This window comes from Patagioenas fasciata, chromosome 1 (genome assembly GCF_037038585.1).
Source record: "Patagioenas fasciata isolate bPatFas1 chromosome 1, bPatFas1.hap1, whole genome shotgun sequence".
NCBI classification, from domain to species: Eukaryota; Metazoa; Chordata; class Aves; order Columbiformes; family Columbidae; genus Patagioenas; species Patagioenas fasciata.
The window spans coordinates 151,034,951-151,056,933 of record NC_092520.1 but is presented as its reverse complement, the minus strand read 5'-3'; the positions used below and the strand labels follow the sequence as shown (position 1 = coordinate 151,056,933).

The 21,983-nt window shown below is 40.5% G+C and overlaps 1 protein-coding gene across 34 annotated transcripts in view; it reads right to left on the bottom strand.

Moving 5' to 3' along the window:
* The window catches only part of CACNA1C (calcium voltage-gated channel subunit alpha1 C), a 488,413-nt gene that overhangs the window by 125,531 nt on the left and 340,899 nt on the right, over window positions 1-21,983 (bottom strand). For all 34 annotated transcript variants that reach the window (XM_071817770.1, XM_071817650.1, XM_071817786.1 and 31 more), the window contains exon 9: window positions 19,203-19,375. In XM_071817770.1, coding sequence (XP_071673871.1) covers window positions 19,203-19,375 — 173 coding nt within the window. The remainder of the gene's footprint in view (window positions 1-19,202; window positions 19,376-21,983) is intronic.

Below are 21,983 nucleotides of genomic sequence, written 5' to 3'. Positions count from 1 at the left end.
AGTGGCTCACTTCAACAGAACCAGTACAGTGAATCACTAATAACAACACAGGGACAGGTGCCACAGAAGATATTACGTATTTCACAAAAACATAGAATGGTTTGGGTTGGAAGGGACCTTTAAAGATCATCTAGTCAACCCCTCCTGCCATAAGCAGGGACATCTGTCACTAGATCAAGTTGTTCAAAGCACCATCCAGCCTGACTTTGAACACATCTAATGATGGGGCATCCACAACTTCTCTGGGCAGCCTGTTCCAGCATATCTGTTCCTGGGGTAAATCATGGTGGCTTTGCTTATATGACAATCTCTTTTTCTTTTTTTCTTTTTTTTTTTTTTTAAATTTATCATTGTGTCCATAAATTCACTCTGGTTGACGAAATTTCCCATTAGTGACATATTATTTAGGTAGCACAGCACAGAAATTTTCTTAAAAGAAAGTGAAAAAACTTTTAAAAGGCATGCAAGTATCTCATGGTTTCAACAGAGTGCAAACCATAAGCACCAGTACTACAGTTGCTTCTGAAGCCTTTGCACTTCTTTTATCTTGCCACAGTGTGGCTTATCTCTGAATGTAACCTTTTTCTCCTGGACTACCTAAACTCCAATTTTATACTACTTACATAGCATTCCTGCAGTGACTAAAGCAACAACAAAAACTATGTAGCAGCTCCCTTAAAAATAAATCAGGGAAATTATTCTTGTTACGTTAATTCTACCTCTGAGATCCAACAGAGAGAAGTAAGGACAGAGTCTGCAGCCTGTGACTGGCTAGACAGATGTGCAAGACCCTTTGAGAGCCTCTGTTCCATGTCACTGGCACCAAGCATTGATACCAGCTCTACTCTTGTACTAATATATGTCCCTCCTCCAAGAAAATGCCCCATGGACATTCAATGAACTATTAGACGGCAGGTTTCCAACCTCTGAAACAGAAAGCTGGCACAAGTAAATACCCTTCTGTGTAGCCCTGAGATAATTTTTCCTTTACACACTTGGAGAATAATTTGCTCCGAGTTCAGAAATATCATTACCACTGTTGCATCTTGCATTTATGACATGTTTGTCATCTCGGCAGTGGAAGTAATTCCAATATTCGGATTTATCTCCATGGATTGTATGTTGCTACAGTTGTTGCTGAATCCCACTTTAATACCATGACAATTTAATAGTCAGACAAGATCACGCCTGGGCAAAGGGTGCCCAGTTCCACAAACATAGACAAAGCACAAATTTTCCACAGATTTTAATGGGACATGTTACTACATGACTTTGCAGATCTGGGCATTCGTTTTAGAACTGTGTATGTCAGAGACTATTCACATTGCCTGACTTCCACGTTTCCAGTTTAGCTGTTCGAGTTAGGCCACAGAGGCAGACAGATTCATATCACCAGTTTTTTGAATGTCATACTGGTGTGTCCCTCAACTGTATGGACAGGCTGGGCATTTACCTTACGCCCTTGGGTTAAGTAGCTCACTTGAAACAGTGTGACTGTCCAGCAGTATGCCCATTCATATTGAAAAAGACCTGTAGTTGGTTTTCAAATTAAAAAAAGCAACAATACACTTGATTGTGTTTTCTAATTGCTCACTTAGACTCCAAGTTCTCCAACACTCCAATTTCTATAGGTATTGAATTACTTTGCAAAACATAAGTCTAAATCACCCCTTTTGTCCACGCTGGCATTTGAGGTCAGAAGGACCTGAGGTCACTCCACCATCATGCCACCTTATTGTGTCACCTTGGCTATATGACCAAGCCTTTCTATGTATCTGTCCAGTTTCCCTAAAAGGAGAATTATAATTCTGCACTCACCTTGCAAATCTCTCTGAGATCTGCAGATGAAACACATTACAATAAGTGCTAAGTACTGTAGTTATTACTGATGCTAATGTCTCCCAAGTGAGACTGCAGAACTATAAAGCAAATCTAAAGAGCAAAGAAGTCCTGTGAATTCTCCAGCTGGGATTTAAGATTTCTTTTTCCATCAAGCACAACAAGAATAAATTGCAATATCCTGGCTGCTTCCTTTAACAGAATGTGCATCAAGTGAATGACTTTGTCTCCAGTAAAAACCCTGCTTCCCGTGGTGCCTCTCATGCCCATCATTTCATGAATGAGTCTATGGGCAGCTGTCAGAATATCAATCAACTCATATTTTCAGTGGAGAGCTCTCATTTTAATTAATACCTGAATATTGCCTAGCTTTCCTCTTCTCACTGCCTGTTTCTGAAACGCTGCACTCATTCATCTTATTCGTTAATTTAAATAAGATACAGCTTTCATTCTACTATATGCATACAGTGTCTTGGGAACAATCAATGAGTATGTTCTTAATGCAAGCAGCATGCAGAAAGTAAACAGCAGAGATAAAAGATTAGTTTTCTCTAGATCACCTGATTTTGTCAGGAAAATATACTAGATATGACTGGGGAACTCTTTCGCCTTTTTTGTTTTAAGAAGGAGCTCTGCAATAGGAACGCTTCCACAGATGAAGAGAAAAGGAAACGTGAACTATATGTATGATCTTGGTGGTTACATACCTTCCAATGTTAGACAGAACGCATCAGTAAATCTAGTAGAATAAAAAAATCCAGAAAACTGGGAATCCAGAAAAATTGGGAAAATACTTGGAAAATGCTTACCAAGGGCTCAGAGGCCAATGCTCATACAGACAAGTATTATACACACAATATTACATTAAATACATGAAATGTATAGGGTTTGTATAACCTAATTTTGGGTTATGTACGAGTGAGGCAATTGGAAGGAGAGAGCTTGATTCACACTTTCACTGAAGGTCAGCCACAGAATGTAGGATAGTAGTGAAGAGCCATCAAGTGATTGCCAGTTGTATTCACTACAGTCAAACAGAAAAAAGCTTTCGATAAAAAGATCATCACACCAGTAAACCAACAGCAAAGATGTTACAAGGCTTGTCATTACAGTAAAACCAGTCTGGGCGCTGGAAACATCAAGGAAGACTGAGGCAGTGTAGCACACTTTACTGAATGGAGCAGTAGACAGTAGAAACATTGCCAACACTGAGATGGAGTGTTGTATGACCAAACGTTTCATTCATAGATAAATTATATATTTTACAATATAAATTGTAATGTTTATTTTTTTATATATAAAGACTTGCTTTTACATGTCCTTCTCCCCTACCAGAGTGTCACCATATGCACATACACATCCTATGATGTTGAGGAGAAATATCTAAGTGAATTTATACCACACACAAAGAGGAACAGAAGAGATGACAATATGTATCAACTCTGCAGGCATGTGATTAACAGATCTGTCATTATCACATGCAGGTTACTGAGCACCTATGAATGCATTACCTTGCGACTAATTAATCTTCTTAGGACTTACTTTAGTATAACAAACTCCACAGCGACTTTAAACAGCTGCCATTTTTCTTCTTTTTATAGCAATATTGACAGTAACACCCAGTGTTCCAGAAATATTTGTTCATTTCAGCCAGCGAGGGGAATGCACATTGCCCAGAGGATCACGTAACGGGCACAGTCAAACTCCTGGTCCTGCCAAGAGATGCCTCACACATGTTCTGTTCTGTATTTGAAATTAAGAAATTAAAATCCTCTTCGCACTTTCCTTCCTGAAGGGCAAAGGTATTCTTTGCAAACCCTGTGGTATCTCAAATGTCTTGTAAACACAGGATATAGCACTCATCCAAAAACAGACTTTACAGAAAGTCATGTAACTCTGCTAAAAAGGACAAACCAAGCAGTCTCCCTGGGTACCTGGTTGCCCTGTTGAGCAAGCATCTAAGTCCGTGATAGGAGTCTGTTCGCTGCAGTGTTTGCCTGCAAGTGCAATACAATTAGCTCTCTTAATCCCTGGGGCTGAAGAGGGACAGATGGGCTGGGTCACAGGGTGACAGAGCTGCTACAAGAACAGATCTTGAAAGATGTCTCTCTCCTGAATCCGGATCCTCCTATGGCATCCTAAACTGGCTTTCTTGTCTGATAAATGACTTGCATTGTTTGCCTCACTAGGAGCAACAACTAATGTGCCAAAGTGCAAGGCATTTACTTGCCAGAACATGGTTTATAGTGTAAGTTTCTGGTGTCAGTCCAATATTTTTAAACAACCCCTCCAGTTCCCTGCAGAATTCAGAAGCAATTCATTAAAAAAAAAAAAAAAATTAAGAAAAGGCAAAACAATTGAGGATCTATGACACTGTCAACAGTATTTTGTGATAGTGAACACACCACAACAGCACATTCTGAATGGTTCTCCAATATTTGTCTCTCTTTCTTTATGATTTTTAATAGAGGAAGGCTGGACAAGCAGCAGTGCCACCAAATACATGCTTGAGTGTACCCCACAAACAACAAACGCGAGCATCTCACTTGAAAACCAGAAGGATTCTATTACTGAATGCTGGTCTGGCAGGCGCCTTAGAAATGAGCATGAGAGATGCAAACACTGTATATGGTGTGTTGGGAAGTAATACAAACATTGATTATGAACAAAATACCTAACCACAAAGAAAGTGCCCTCAAGACAATAAAACTGACAACAGAAAGAAAAAGATCCCTCCTGGTTTGATGGCTTTTGTCCCTCTAATAATCATGCCTCTATTCATATTTTCCTCATTGTTATTAAAGAAAACAACCAGCATCCAAGTTTCAAGCACAATTGTGGTTTTAAAGCAGACTACGTATTTCCTGAAATTCCTGTGCATGGGGGAACTTCTGCATCTGCCCACCCAGACAAATATACACCCTGTGTGGTGAATCATTAACTTTGATGCAGGTCTCTACTTCAGCAAAAGCAGCTCAGTTCTTTTGGTTCACAGCCCTATGAATCTATCTTCTCTGCAGTGCCCAAGAGAAGCAAAAAAATTTACAGAAGCTAGTTCCAACTTGATCTGCTTTGGTCATCAAAAACTCTCCAGGGAGTGCTGCTTGCCACCTAGATTGCTATGCTTCAAAGCGACTGAGACACAGCTCTAGCTGTTTTATGACATTCCTGTGTGTCACAAGCCATTTCGAGGTGTGTGATGCCTGAAAACCTGGTGAGGGACCTATGGTTTGTGAGCTAGAGAACATAACAGGATATGGGAGGACAGCAGGGACTGTTCAGATGGTGCAGTGGGTGGGAAGTCATGCCCTGGTAGTTCAGAATGGAAATCTTTCCTGGAGGGAGCTCACACAACCCTGCAGCCAGAGACCTGAGGCAGGAATTGTGCTAGGTCTTTCTGAGGACTATGTCTGGTAATGAAGAAGGAAACTATTCTCCTGGAAGCTGGCCCTTGTTGGCAGAACATCACAAAAACAAAGGAAAAGTGAATGTAAGGGAGAAATCAGGCTGTATAATTTCAAAGGGCAGGCAGGGTAACTGGGCAGAGGCTGGGCCACACGTGAAGGGACTGTGGGAAAGAACAAGTGACTGAATATTTTCATTTGAAATACCACTCTGCGAGCTCGAAGAGCAGTGTATGCTTTCTGCATCTGGGAAGACTTAATTTAGGAGTGACTTGCTTAAAATATTTAAGCATTAATATTATCAAGAAAAGAGGGCAGCAAGGCCCTACCTGAGCAGTCCTGTTGCACAGGTAGTGCCTGACAGAGATTAATTCTCGGCAAGTGCAGACATTTTCTGATAGCATTATTCATGTGAGATGTGTGAGAAGGCTTCTGGAAGGCCTTCCCTGATGGTAAACAACCAATCAATTCCATTCACTGATCGACAGGTACAGCAACGCACACATCAGATCTAGGTCACTTCAGAGCCAGGGCTGTGTGAAAGTGCTAGACCCCTGTAGTTGCATTCATGGATCACAGTGAAATGATTCTATTCAGCTTCATGATCTGAAATGGAAATCACCTCTCCTCTTTTGCAATGTGCATAAAATTCTGTTTTGAAACCCTAGTCTGTTACATTTCTTCTGTGCCTAGTAAATAAAATTCTTGTGATTTTGTGTGCTGCTCCTGCATGTGGTGTTCTTTCAGACACTTTTGCTAACATAATGACTAGTCTGATACTAGACACTATTATCACAATATCATGAGTCAGAAGCATGAGACATGCTAGCTGGGCAGGCTGTGTGTTACTGTGCAGCCAGGAGAAAAGCAAAGAATTGAAGTTAAAGAGTTCTGCCCTTACAGTCAGCTTGTCAAACCTGTAATTAAAGCTTTCACACCTCTTGAGTAGGGCATTGAGAACAGGTTAATTACCCTGAGCCAAAGAAACAGGTATTTTACAGTGGCCTTGAAATAACAGATTCCTAGTTTGCAAATACTTGTAGCATGCAGGAGAGTGAGGGACTGATAACAACAGCTTGAGCTAAGCTTAGTGTGGGCAGGTGTTATGCAAGCTTCCCTCACACAGCTGTGTTAAAGCAAGTCATTCGTGACCTGGCATAGCCCTGTTATTCTGCTCGTGGTTCTTCGAACAACTACATAATACACTTACATTTTGATCTGCACATCTGTGAGGATCCACACAGATCTGCCACCGCATCCTTGTTCTGATGTTTAACCCTTCTGCTACTTCAGCCTAGGGATTTTGATGTAGTCAGAAACATCCTCAACATGATCTCCAGTGATTCCCATGTTACCTGTCCTTGAGTCCACTACAAGACCTCTGTAGTTTGCACTTGGAGGGACATGTCTGACTGCAGTCCTTCCTCAAGGGGACAAGGAGAAGTTATATGCATTATCCTGTGATATGCAAACTTTGTAAATGGAAATGAGGGTGTGAGCAGTGCTACAAACACCCATGGGCGCCAAAGTTGGATTTGAATTTAGGCCTCAAGACCTGAAAGGCCGATTCTCTAATCTGTTGATTTATCTCTACAATCCTCCTAACTGAAGAGCTGCTTCAATCAGCAGGCAGACTCAGTGCCACAGCTATTTTCAGTTCCTCTCCTCAGTTGGAAACATTTTCCTTCCCCCGCCACCTCTCCAGGTTTGATGTTGTTGATGAGATAGCTGGGATGGAGAGACCTGCTTTTTTTTTCCAGGAGCAAAAACAACGAGAGATTTTTATCCTATCAGCAGCTGTACTGGAGTGGATGGGAAGTTTCTCACCTCATAAACAGAAGTGAGTGGGCACAGAGCAAGAGTGTGACTGCTGCTCTGCCAGAGCCGTGCCTCTACTGGGGTCCTGCTGCAAGCATCCCAGGCTTCCCACCAAAGCTCTGAGAAGGGTTGGGTGCCATTCACAGCTGTCAGTTCTTCTCAGCTGCACCAGCACTGGCTACCATAGAATAGTTTGGGTTGGAAGGGACCTTCAAAGGTCATCTAGTCCAAGCCCTGCAATGAGCAGGGACACCTTCAACTAGATCAGGTTGCTCAGAGCCCTGTCCAGCCCGGCCTTGAATGTCTCCAGGGATGGGGCATCTACCACCTCTCTGGGTGACCTGGGCCAGTGTTTTACCACGCTCATTGTAAAAAACGTCTTCCTCATGTCTGGCCTGAATCTCCCCTCTTTTAGTTTAAAACCATTACCCTTTGCTCTATCGCAACAATCCCTGCTAAAGAGTCTGTCCCCATCTTTCTCATAGGCCCCTTTTAAGTACTGAAAGGCTGCAATAAGGTCTCCCCAGAGCCTTTTCTTCTCCAGGCTGAATTCAGTAATATACATACAAGTTCAGCTGTGTAATGTCACCCAGACTCCTTGTCTCCGAGCTCTGCCACAGGGACATCACAACGTCACAGACCTCCTGTCAGCTACAGCTCACTGCATGGCTGCGCTGTGCTGCCTTCAGAACAGCAGGGTCAGCTTGCTAACCACACTTGCATTTGAAACAAAATACTATTATATTTGCCTTTCTGTGTGCTTGCTTGTGAATCCATTTAAGAAAGTCATGGGCTACTCAAGCTACCTTGTAGTCAGGAGCAGGGAAGGTGGAGAATGTGACTGGTTCCCAAGGAAAGTTCTACTAGTGTACCTCTTGCATCCCTCAGCCTGTCCTGGTCTCTTGGAGGCTTCCCAGTTTGACCCTATCCCACACAGAGCTCTTGGTCTGGGCCAAGGAATAAAAGGTCTGGACCTCAGTATTTATCTTTCTGCACAAGAATCTTCAAGTTATAATATATAATACATAACAGGTAGATAAGTCACAGTGACTACACGCTTAGGCCAAGGGGTAAAAAAACTCACATCAGAACAATTTCTATTACAGTTGGTCCTATCGCATTCTTCTATCTGCTAAGAACATGTTTAAGACACTCTGCTTACAAGATCCATATTGAAGGTTCTAGTTGCACTAAATTTTTCCTCCATGTCTTTGGATTTTTGACATCCCACCTGGGATATGCCCTTCCAACTATCACACCACAACAGTACAAGCCCCAGCTGCTATGTTTTATCTGTCAGTCCACAATGAAGGGATTAGGTACGCTGAACTGTCTAAACTGGCATCAGATAAGTATGTTTAGGCAGTTGAACCCCATGTATACTAGCTTTGCTTTCCTGTAAAAAGTACATACACATACTTTTAATTTGAGTATATACAGTCCCAGGCACACTGTGGCTTTGATCTCAGCTGGCATTACTGCAATACAACTAATTCTCACCCCAAATAATTTTTCTAACTCCAAACACATGTTCCATGTCCCCCAGCTGCCATTACCGAATATCACAACCTCTCTCTTAACAATTCTTCACACCACATTAAAAAATCCTCGGAGTGTCAGCGGCTATCAGTCTGGCTCATCAATGTTTTCTTCTCGACAAAGAGACTCTTAAGGCTCCATACGCAATGACAGCTGATTTTCAAACACTGATCATGGGTCATTCTCACTGATTGAATACTCCACAATTTTAAATCCATTTATAAAGATTTAAGGGCACATGTTAGGCATCTGAAAAATTACTTGGAGCTTTGTGGCATTTCTTCCTAAAATTTTCTGTGGAGATCCTGGCACTGAATACTTTCTGTGCTGTTCTAACCATAGGAAATAACATTCAGTTTGTCGGAAGGTATGGCATAGCAGTTTTCTCACAGACTGTTTCCTCTAATGTCTTTTCTTGAAAAATGGAATAATGGTGTCAGTGGATAAATCTTGACAGCTTCAAGAAGTACTTCCCAACAGGGCAGATGGAGATAAATTTATTTGCAGAAAGGTGTTTTCCCCAGCTACATAAACAATGGATTCTCTCAAAAGCTTTATCTTCAGAGATATTTCTCTGTAAAATATTAGTGCTATAAGAGGATTCCTACATCAACATAAGTCTCTCTTCCAGCAGGCAAAACAGAGGTGTTATCTCACCAGACAGGTCTTTGCTAGGGAAATAGCTTTTATAGTAGATAAACCCTATCAACATTAATGTCAGCTTCCAAATGCTGTAACTGGTCACACATCACTGCTGCTGCAGTTCTCACTGTAATGTTGTTTGCACTCCAGGTTACAAGAGTCAGGGAAAGGAAAAACTGTAAAAAACTGTAAGTTGGACAAAACAAGCCAGATCCTCAGTTGCAAGAGAACAAAAGACTGTGTAAATCCCCACAAACATTCCTCAGTCACAGGGGATGTTATAAGAAGAGGGGTTTTTTTTCTGAGATATGAACTACAGCAGCCTGGGAACTTATCTAATTTATGTAGCTTTTGAAGCCTCCAAGGGAAGTAAGAATAAAAATTGAGCCTGCAGGCAGAAATTAGCACAGTTTTGGAGTTTACTCTCCACAACGCCCTCCCTTCTTTCATGCAACAGTAGTAGAAGTGGCACAGAGATATGGTAGATGCTCACTGCAGTGACCCTTTCAGGGTCAGTTAATTATCTCGGAGCTGTCACTATGCACCAGCACTCACTCAAGAAGCTGGCTGCTGGAGTCAGACACATGCCTGAATTCAGCCCGCCTCCTCCAAACTGAAGAGTTACTCTGCTCTGCTTTCTAGACATGCTTTTCCCACTTCACCAAACAGTATCAGGCCTTCTGATACCATGTTGGAACAATTACTGCAGAATTATAAATTGTAACATTGGCCATAGCTTTGTTCTGAGGCTTCCTGAATACCAGCAGTTCATTCTTCTCTTGGTCTCCATTCAAACAAACTGTTTTCTCCATATTGTGCTTTGGCATAAAATGCAGGCTTGAGCTAAACTGCTTCTACATCTCATTTCGTTAGATGGGATTTACCTACCCTCAGCAGTAACTATCAGTAGAGAACTAAAGAAGGCTTTCAAAAGAGTACCTGCTTTTTGTTTTATGATCAAAGCTTCCTTTCAGCCAGAAAGAAAAAACTGTGAAGCTGTGAAATCTACAGAACAATGAGCCTAAATGCTGCTTTGTGATAAAAGCTGAGTCGTTAAATTATATTACTAATAAAACAACAAACGTGTTGGTTAATTTACACAGAACGAACCATCCACACATTCAGGATAACAACAAAATTGTATCTGTTAAAGTGATCAAGATGGTCACTGTGAATTCTGAGGGAAGGAAATAGTTCAAAACCACGTCATCAAACCAGTAAATGCCTTATATGTTACAAACCAAGGTCAAAATTCTGGTCTAGAGGGCAGAACAGAGGTGTGAGATGTTCTGGCACTGACACTGAGTGGGTGGGTGACCTTGGAAACATCGTTTAGCCTTTCTGTGCCTTTATATTAGGCAAAAGAGCCCAGAAAAACAAGTCACTTGTTGGTATCATAGTTTTGTTGACATTGATGGAACATGAGGCAAAAGTGGAAGCAGAATCACTCTAAATCATCTTTCTTTTGTTACTTCACCTGCACAGAAACTCACACAATGAGAAGGATGCTTTTAAATAGCAGCTTTACTTCAGCAGCACTCAATATCATTGCCCTAGGTACTGTGTTACTGCAGCTACCTACAGGACCATTGTGAAGCCTCATAAATGCTTCCTCATTCTTTCCTGATATATGTGGTTTTCCATTTTTAGGATATAAAAGTTTATCTGGATTCGATCCCACATTTCCTTAAGTACAGGTATGGAAGCAGAACCCTTGTAATGACGGTATGTTAAATTTATGCCAGATAAAACTGCATTTTAGCTAGTGGAATTATGCACTGGGAAAACAGTACTAGCTGAACTATTCAGCCCTGGTAAGCAATTTCAGATCCCAAATATCTCACGCTCTCCCTTTGGTGGATGACAGTTACACAATATTGAAGTAATGTGTGAGCACAAAGAAGTTTCTGGCGCATCAAGACCTCACATCAGGCAACATTTTGAAGTGCTGACACTTGCATGTTTTGTTACTGACCTCAGATGAAACAGATTGAGGCCCAAGTCCTTACCCAGGCAAAATCCCCAGCAACTTCAGTAGGATTTTTGCCTGAGGACTGCAGGAGTGATTCAGCCCAATGTGAGAACTAATGTCCCAGAAGATTTTTCTAGGCAGCATGCTAATTATAGACTCAAGCTTGACATCTGTAGCACAGACCCATGCAGCATTTTGCAACCTGAGCTTCTCTGTGAAGATGAGAACAACCACACAACAAAAACAAAGCTGACTTATTATTTACAAAGGTCTTTTAGTAAGTGTCATTAAACTGTAATGTTTATATTAAGACCAGTGGATGAGCTACTTCAAAAGATGGCAAGGTAGAAAAATGTCACTGGGGCTGTTTTCTATAGAGCATGCATTGAGCACAGCACACAGCTGGGAGTTGTCACTTGTGTCCAAGCAAACCATGTTCTGGAACCTCTGAAGCTGGGTACATGTAGGTTTTTCTTCCCTGAAAAGAAACTGGAAGTGCAGTGAGCACCAGAAAGCAATTATTTTGTCCTTCTGTCTCCAAGTGAAAGAGAATAAATCTATCACAGCTCCCTAACTCCTTGTGAAACACCTATCAGGTGCCCTTGTGAAATGCCTACAATTGTTGGCACTGCAGCTAATCTTTTCTTACCAGATGATTATTTTCCACATCAGTGGACAGTGATAAAAGTAGATGACATTGTGCTTTCTTCCTCTTTAGATGAAGTTTTGACAGACAATAAATCATTTTACAACACTGGCTTTTATTCCCTTGTACTTACGCATAGAAAGCAAAATGCAACCAGGTTGCATGTCTCAAATGAGCTTGTATGATGTCTCAAACCAAGTTGTATAATATCTCAAACCACCAACTGATATTGGAGCAGCTAAATGGATAAAGGTTTCATTTTCCAGCCTGTGACTCTCACAGCTTTTGCTTAGATGATCTTAGATCCCATGCGAGCACCTTGCTTTTTTTCTTAATTGCTTTTTGACAACAGGCAAAAATCTTCTAAAATATCAAGCTGCACGTGCCCATCAAGAGGTGCTTGCCCATGTCCCTCCATATGTATGTGAAATACATTGGGCAAATTCTGCAGATGAAACTCGAATAAATCAAGGTGAACTGATTTGCTGTTAACAGACAAGTTCAAGTGTGTTTCAAGTGCGTTCTGTTAAAGAGGAGACAAAAACTAACCCAGAACACTACCTTTTTTTGCTTATAGAACGAAAAGATGTGAGTTTTATGGCAGTGATGATCAAGACTGAATTTAAAATAGACATCTTGTAAATATACTCTCTCTCATTTTCCACTTTGATTCTTCCATGTTAACTCCCTAGCTGTGCATTTCCCTATTAAATTTCATCATATAAAGTGGACCAAGAGTTTTTTAGGCCACCCTGAGATTTTAGCCTGTAACTAAGCCTTTGAAAATCCTGTCATGTACTTTCTGCCTTAGACATTATCCCACAGCACCATGCTATTTTTTCAGGATGAAAGTAATAAGCTACTTCCTTGTCAGTACACTGAGCACATGATTCAGAGACCACAGAGCAAGCTAACATATGAAATTACTACATGTAAAATTTGAACAAATTGGTGTTCTTCTATCTTGGAATCCTGATTAGATCTGTACACAAAACAGCTTAAAACCACTGAGTTTTCCAAAGGGTGCACAGCAGTCAGTGACAACTTTCATTGAAGTCAATGGAAAATGTTTGGTACATAGCCTCACTGAAGCCAGCGATGTCTCCTTCTGGTATAAAAGCTGACTTTGGAAAAGGAAGTCAGTTCAAGAGAAATTGGATAGATAAATCTTAAAAAGCAGGAACTTTTAGAGAAAGGTGGTCATGCTTTGATACCTGTTATATAATAAAGTCAAATTACTGTTGGAGCTCTTGGGAATTAAACCCTGTTTGTGTAGAAATTACTGAGGCTTCTATTTCTAGAGTTCTCAAACTCTTTTCTCTTGTTTGAACCACCAGCTCCCCTGTTCTCCTTTCTGGCCCACTGTTCAGAAGCACAAAGTATTTCCATGAAAGACACAGATTTTCCAAAAGTTCTAATGGTCCATGAGGCCCAAGTTTCTCCTAAAAGTTTAAGTTTGGCAGCTGAAAACTTCCTCCTTGTCTCAAAATAATTTACACCATGGGAAGACATGGTTAGCCTGTGTTTAAATGCACTCTACTGCCTAGTCATGACTAGTGCTGTTCACAAGTAACACTGGTTGTAGGACTGAGGTAAAATCTGTGGTCCACCAAAAAGTTAGGTTGCAGATGATTCCTTAGAGGCAGTGAACTCAGATGTTAACAAACTGAAGGTGAAGATTCAAAACTATTTCTTTTTAAACAGCTTAGGTTTTTTACATATTTTAGAACCTGCCTGTATTTCTGTAGTTTTTCTCTTCAGTAGGGCAATTTCTATTCCCACTTTAACTGAGGCATAATTCTGCACATAGAGATAAACCTCCACCCATACCTTTCATTATTTAATGTATTGTATGAAGTATTGCTATGTGCTTTTGATAAGCAATACATTGATTTGTACTGCTTTTTCTGCTGTGTTACATGAAAACCTAATTATCTACAGCTGTCAGGCCCACTATGATAGACCCCTGGAGTATGATTAGAGCTTAAATTTTTGTAGGGTAAGCTACTTGCAAATCAGCTCTTGAATTTACAGTACTGCCTTGGATATGACTTCACTAGAAGAAAGAGTTGTCTTGAATCACAGAACACCTTTGTTATCAGATTCCAGGCCAAACAGTGGGGTCTACAACTCTTAGAGACTCTGTTGACATTAATGTGGTCATGTGTTACAGATGGCAGCACCAGATAGGATTGTAATAGAGGAAAACAGAGGGAGGGCAATCTCTAAGCAGTCAGAAACACAAAATTACTTCTCCCTGCCCATTCACAGCTTTTTTCTGATCCCAGTGCAGTCAAAAGGAGTTTTGCCAATTAATTTCAATAGGAGGAGAATCTGGGTTGGATTGAGGTTTCCTGCCTCTGCCCACAGCAACACAGATGCATTCCAGACCACTCTCAGGAAGGAAAACAAAGGGCAAATTCCCAGTTACTGTGGCAACTGGAGGACAGTTCTCTTTGCTATCATATAATTTTGAAATTCAGTAGCTGTTTTGTGCCATGACATGGGTCTCTCTCCACTGTTGAATTACTGTTTTCTTCCTATGTGGAAGGCCTATCAGGGAAAGAATATAGAAGAAAACCATCAACACAAACAGCCCCCAGAAGCCTTTTCACATTTCCCACCTCACATCTGCCATAATTGCAAACAACAAGGAAAAATAGCCTTAAACATGCACTTCCAAAAATGCAGAGAATGAACTCAGTCTCTTCTGTGAAAACCCCTCAATGCATGTGAGAGAAAACTGGTAAGAAACTGCCTGAGAAGAATGCCCAGACCTCTGCTATGGAGAGCATCAGCTAAAGGCTGCATAGATTGTCCAGATATGGCTGCATTTCTTTTCCTTTCTCACCCTTTCCTCCACTAAGATGCTCGTTGTTGTAGTCCCTGAACTTGCTGACCATTTCATTAAGCGTTGTAAACACACAGGTAGACTTAGGGCAAGGTTTGACAGCTTCAGGAAAGCAGTGGCATATACTAAATATGATGGATGATACCCTAACTGGCATAGGCAGACAAATCAAATGGGGATGCAAGTGAATATCTCTTCCCTTGCACTTTATGTTCTCTCCTCTACAGGTGGCAGTTCCTATGCTAACAGGCAGGCAGCAGCCTGCTTTACAGAGAAGGAAGGTGGCAAACCTGCCGTTTCAGACAAGGACAGAGACTGGAAACATATGTTCTCTGTGTTTGGGATGATTCAGTTTATGTAGACTACCTGGGTCAGGGCCCAGATGGTGTAAACTGCTGAATCTCAGAGTTTACATTAGCTGAGACTATAGTTTAATAAGTATATTTTAATTCAACTTCTGAACTTTTCTGATACCCTTTACAAGAAAACCCAAACTCCTAACCTGCAAATAACCTCCAAGGAGAAAAATGATGAAGGAAAAACTAATGTGACTTCTTTGAAGTAACAGTGTGAGTCACTGTCAGTTCATGCAGAAGCCCACATCTCCTGAGCATTAGTGTAGCATAACTGATGTAAAGGCAACTCCTGAAGTTTGTTGAACTAAAACAACAGCTTTAGGATGTCTGAACTGTGCTGTGTACTTCAGCGAATTGTTATCTGAAAGGCTCAAAACTCACACCTTAGAAGTCAATATTATTAATTAATTTGTCACTGAACAAAGTGTTCTGGAAAGGGCAGTAACACTCTTCTGTGAAGTTCAGGATGTTGTACTTGAGAAAGAAGACAATGAACTTTGAAGATTACTTGAGGGCGAAGCACACTGAAGCCACATACGAAGCATCTGAGCTCTTTCAGCAATAGCTAAACACAAGAACACAAGGAAGACATTGGACTGTCAGCAATGCAAGCTCAGCACAACTAGTAGGTGGGGTTTAAACGTCCTGGGGGCAATTAAGCCAAAGGGATTCCTGAGGCATTTACAACCATGCCTGAGCTGCACCATCTGTCCCTTATAGTTTGAGCTTGTTTTGTAGATGGTGTTTGGAAGAGAATTAGTATCATCTTTCTCCCTTCAGTTTAACCCTACTGGTGGTTAACTGCTGGCATGAATGCCAAAATATTCAACACAGAAGATAACACACAAAAAAAACCCAAGCAAAACACCCTGCCACTTACCCATGGCAGCTTTTCTGTGGTATTATCTTAAGCTGACACTATTATATAAAGGAAAAGACCTCAACTTCTCTTTTTGATTTCGTTATACAGTGTTCATTCAAGTCATTTTCTAGCAGGTCTACCAAGCCCCAAGAGCAACACAACTGAATGTAACTCAACATCAGGAGAGCAGAGAGGCCTTTTCAGAGCTGGTTAGTAAACTAGCCTCCAGCACCCGAGTTGGCTGAGATGGCTCTGCAGAAGGTATGTTCATAGGTAGCAGGATAAGCAAGATGTGGAATCACACAGGTAGGTACAGTAAGTATATCAGGAGTTTCTTCCCATGCGGCATACATGACAGATAAGCATGTCAAACAGTGAATATGACATCTTAGGAGAGGACATCTGCAAGCTCTTTGAAAATGCATTCTCACTTTTCACCTGAATAAAGGTTGAAATTCAGAAGTATCAATAAATACAATAAAGTTTAAACAATGTGGTACCTGCAATTGTGCAAAAGTAAATTACAACAACCTACTGGAAAGGAAAAATGAATGTAATTTATGAAATACAAAGGGCCAGAAAGTAAGGTTCACAACTCTGCTAGATGGCAGCATGTATCCAGGTGTTCTGATTGGCTTTGGGGTTGGGGGGGGCGGAAAACACTGCTCTTTACCATCTGTATCTAGCACTGGACAGCACACCAAAGCTAGAAGAAGGATTAATCTGGCATTCATAGGTGCAGGCCATAGGTGCTAAGACAAATACTGCTATCAACGGTGTGCTCTAGATGGAGCACACACGTCAGAAAAACAGGCATAGGGTGACTTTTTTGCTTGTCTCTGCTATTATCTTGTGCAGAGACTTGTTAGCATGACCACTGATCCCAGTACATGGCCAAAATCAGCCCACAGCCTTCCTTCACATCCTGAGCAATTCCTCTCAATGAGGCGTAGAATCATAGAATGTCCTGAGTTGGAAGGGACCCACAAGGATCATTGAGTCCAACTCCTGTCCCTGCACATGACAACCCCACAGTTCACACCATGTGTCTGAGGGCATTGTCTGGTCTCTTCTTGAATACCACATAATCTAATTGCTGTGTAATTCCAATGTATAGCACTATGCATTGCAGATATCTGTTCCCAAGCCTGGTCTGTCATGTAACAAAAACTGATATAGTGATTCAAAGCCACAATGTCATAGAGAATGATACTTAGGGACTAGTTTGCAACCACTGCACTTAGACCTGGCACTTGGGGCCAAATGCACTGAGAACAGTGTATTCATTAATAGTTCAGAAAAGAAATGGGTAACAAGTCAGTTTGCTAATAGTATGTAATTCTGTCATTAACAGCCAATGGTGAAAAACTGTAGAGAACTTGTCAGATGTAAAACGACTAATTTTATAAACCATGTCTTACAAAACTCACCTTATTAAACTGAACAGGAAGAACTCAAAGCAACCTGAAGATATTTTTCAGTTCTTAATATCATCACCCATAAAAGGAGTTTATTAGCTCAAATCTAGATTGACCCCACGCCACAGCACATGCAATGAATCTACAGCTGACACATCCCACAACTCTTTTACCAAAGCACCATTATGTCTGTATTAATTGAAAAGGTAAAACTTCAAATCTGCTAGTAACCAAGGCAGGTTCTCATCACACTACCTTAGCAGTATAGCTACACTTCTCCTTAGGAGGCAGGTTCCTAAAAAGAGATGTGATAAAAATCACTCAACTCCAACTGAAGTTAGGGGAAAGCCTTCTGGTGACTTCAGTGGAGTTGTGTGTCAACCCAGTCCTTGGCCTCCCCATTCAGATGACATAAGAGTAAACCAACCAGAGACCATCACAGTGATGTTTTTGTTTGTTTGTTTTAAATAGGAAATTCTGTCTACAAATAAATTAATTTGAATCACCATACATCGTCTGCCATGTATTACATGCCAGAGTAGCAAATTTTGTCCATGAATAATAAATTAATTTCTGAGTGATTACTGAGGTTAAATTGTGTAAGTAATCTGTATGCCCTGCGAAGTACCAACATAAAAATAAAAGTAATAAAAATTTGGGGAAAGTCTGAGCAAGTTACCCTGGTGACCCCTTCAAGTCCAGAAACCTGAGTGTCATGGGTATCACCTGATATTAATGACTTTACATTTTCTTTTCTAAAGTAACTTATATATTCTGTCAGCAACAAAGAAGAGTGCTTCCTCCCCAAAAGATCATGAACACCTGATACTAATAGTGCTTTATTCTTTAGACACAATTTTACCATGTCCAATTTTCCTGTTACTAGAATATACATTTCTGATTGGATCATTCAACGGATTTTGCTTATTTGGTGGGATGGGAGATCTCCAAGGAAATGTTACATGTCTTCCAAAATCACACTAAGGAAATGCACATTTCAGTAATGAAAGCAAAGAGTAGAGCCAGTGTTCATTACTTGTGTAACTGTCTAAAGGTTACAACTCTGACATTTCCCAAGTGTGGGACCTGCAATGGCAACTGCTATGTGTTTCTGAAATGTTACATAGCCTGTGTTGGTAAAAGAGAAGGTGGAAGGAGGAGATTCAGTGCAGGTAATGAAATGTGGGGAATCACTGTTTTTTTCAAGCCCTTCCTTCTCCAGGGTTTCTAATAGAAGAGATAGTTGGTGAATTCTCACTTTGTGCAAACATCTTCTCAACTCCAGAACAAAAGAGTAAGAGATAATTCCCTTACAAGAAATGTCTGAGAGCTTAATTCCAGCCTGGCAAAAGCAAACACAAGTCCTCTGATTTCAATGGAGTTACAGATGGCTCACTTAATGTACAACAGGGTTGATTTGGCCCTTCTCCCATACTGTAGCACTGATTTGCCTAGAAACCTTTGCTTTCTAAGTAATTAACCATGTGTCAACAGCCTGCAACACTGAACTGCAATTAAATAAATGAACAGAAGACAGATGTATATTTTTAAACTTATCCTAGTAGTGGACTTCTAACAGCAAGTATTAATCCTTTTCCTGTTTAATATCAGGATCTTCCGTCAGTAGCACAGACAAGAAACTGAGGATCTGCACAACAATATCAAATATTGTACATGTGTTTCTCCCTCCCATAGTTTCCTACAGAAATTAAACTGGAATAATGTATAAGCACAGTGAATGTCTCAGGAAGATCCTGTTCTTCTTTATAAGCCATCTCAGCACTACAGCAGGTGGGCACAGGCTCCCTTGCTAAAAGCACAGAGAGACAGAGAGAGACAGAAGAAAATTGCTTACTGTTTCGAGGCTTCTCCTCATCAATGCCTTCATCTTCATTTTCTGGGTCAATGTCTTCTGCTTGAGTTATCCAGTCTAAGTATCCCTTCAAATCCTCCTCTAGCTGTTGCTTTTCCCGTAACTTCTGGAAATCGCCCCGAGCCTTAGCCTTCTCTCTTTCTTTGGAAAACTCCCTAGCAAGAGGGAGGGAGGGACAGGACAAGGGCAGAGGGAAGGAAGAGATTGAAAAACAATGGGTTAGACTGATTTCCATTAGAAAGTCTCCACATCCTGTGTAGCACACCCAGCTTTCTCTATTCTTTCCAAGATGGACACATGAGTGAAGTATCCTTGCTAGATACACATGTAAAAAACAACTGGAGTGCCCACATTTTTACCAATGCTTAGGAAGAGACGAATACCTTTTTTTTAATCCTTTCATTCTCAACATTTGATTGACAGTTCAAATAAAACACACATGTAACATTTATGTACAATACCATACAGTTTCTAATATTCTTTACCACTTGATAATCTCCAACAGTTGTCCATCAATACCTATACGAATAATGATTATTCGATGATGAACTGTTTGACAATAGTCTGACATCTGGAGAGGGAGATGGTGGCTCTAACTTTTAGCCAGGTTTCAATCTGTTCTTATGATTATACGTGCCATCATAACTAAACCGGGCTAATTGTAAGTGTAATTAATGGTACTCACAATTCTGTACACAGTTATGGGCAATTTCACCCACAGTACTGGACAATACAGTTGAAAAATCAGACCTCAATGTGTTACTTTAGACTTTCAGTATACAGGGCTGTTATCTGACATGAAACATATTTTCCAAATCTTAAATTGGGTAAATGAACCTGACATATTCTACCAGAAAGTGAACTAGGGTAGACATTTGATAGTTTTGTGAAAGACTACTATTGGGAATATAGCCTTAAAATAGAGGGCATAGAAATAAGTATTTTGTGCTGCTTAGTTATGAAACTGGGTGCTCATTTTGCCTTCTTTTTGCCTGTGGTGCCATTTTTCCCTCTCTTTCAGAGACACCTATACTGCATTATTTTTTTTCTAGAAATGCTGACCTACCTCCGTTTAGAGATTCTCATGTGGTTCTAGGCCAGGTTTTAGTGCTTGGATTTTAAAAACTAAGCTTAATGATTGCAAAAAGTCCTGGCCCAAGAGTACTTAAGCATTAAGTCTTATATCTGCTGAAACAGATTGCTATACAAGGCATGCACAGCAGATAGAAATGAAACGTGCAGTCATTCTCTGCAATGTATTATCCATTACCCTTGCTGATGACTGTCAACAGTGACTGGATTTAAAAAATGAAATAAAACTAACAAAAAAAACCCAAAACACCTAATACTTGCCTTAGGTTTGCTCCTGGGAAAAAAAAAAAAAAAACACAAACAAAAACAAGCAAAAAAACCCCAACTACTACTAACTTGTGTGGGATAATATTAGGATTATGAAAATCCTACCCAAAATGTTAGTGATATGTGAAGTGTCCTGAAGCAACTGAGGTGGAGGTAAGTTTCTAACAGTGATGATGAAGTACTTCACTTCCCTTCTGTTTTGCCCAAAACGCACTGAAAGATTTCCATGTACTTCATGGGCTTTGGGTCAGGCTTTTATTACTATGAGTTCTGCACGAAACCAGCACTGCAGCAGAATGAAAGTAGGATGATGCCTTCATTTCAAGCCAAAATATGTGACAAAGTATGCTTATGTGGTCATCACCCTGTCACAATGCCCTGAAGTAGATCACAGTCAACCATAGGACCAGACTTAGTCACAAAGCAGAAACAGCCTTTGCAAGCACAGCAAGAGTGAAAAATATTTTTTTCTCACAAACTAACAACTCCCCAACAATAAAAATAAAAAACTGTAAAAAGAAATTTTTAAAAATCCAGTCAATACCAGTTATTTTTTCTGCTTTGATTACATCTTTCCTCTGGGTCAGACCTAGTGCCTTATCAAAATTAATGAATTGATGCTCTCTCAAAAAAAGAAGTCACTGAAGAAGCTTTTATTATTAAGCCTGCTTGATAAATCAATTCCCAATATTTCAATTTTTGGCTCCTAAAATGGTATTTTAGACTCTAGAACAAATGGGGCCAATTTTGAAAGGGACTGAGCTCTCAACTCCAAGTGAGAACTATTTAGCTTTGCATGGATTTAACTTGAAAGGGTTGTTTTAGAAACCGAAGTGGAAAACATCATGAAACAGCCCAGCTTACAGAAAGTGAAACTCCTACTGTGCACTGAAGTGGATCATTTATGTTAGATGCATCTAAGCTTTGTGTCTACTTGGGTCTTTTTAGTCCCCACTTACTGTCTCTCCCAGATAGGACTCGGGCTGGGCTGAGAACTGACTAAACGAGTGTGACATTTTAACATGATGCCTTTGCACTGACTATTTGCACAGGAGGTAACTTGTTACCTAGCTTTTTAATAGCACAACTGAAAATACTTTGGTCATCTAGTCTAAATGATCTGCAGTTGCACATCTCTTTCCTCTGTACAGTGTGTGATATTCCACATCTCAGACAACTCTCCAAAGAAGATAACTTATTTAAATTATCTATTCCTATGCTCTACTAACATTAAACCACTGAGAACAGGTGGCTCAGGAAATTGCTTGTGCAATTTAAACCACATCCCATGTGGAATGCCAGCCTGTACTTGGGCAAATGTGGTTCATGATAAAGAATTACTACCAATGGTCATTTACCATCCCATGTGAAATGAGTTTGTGACCTCAGTCCAGTTCCTATTGC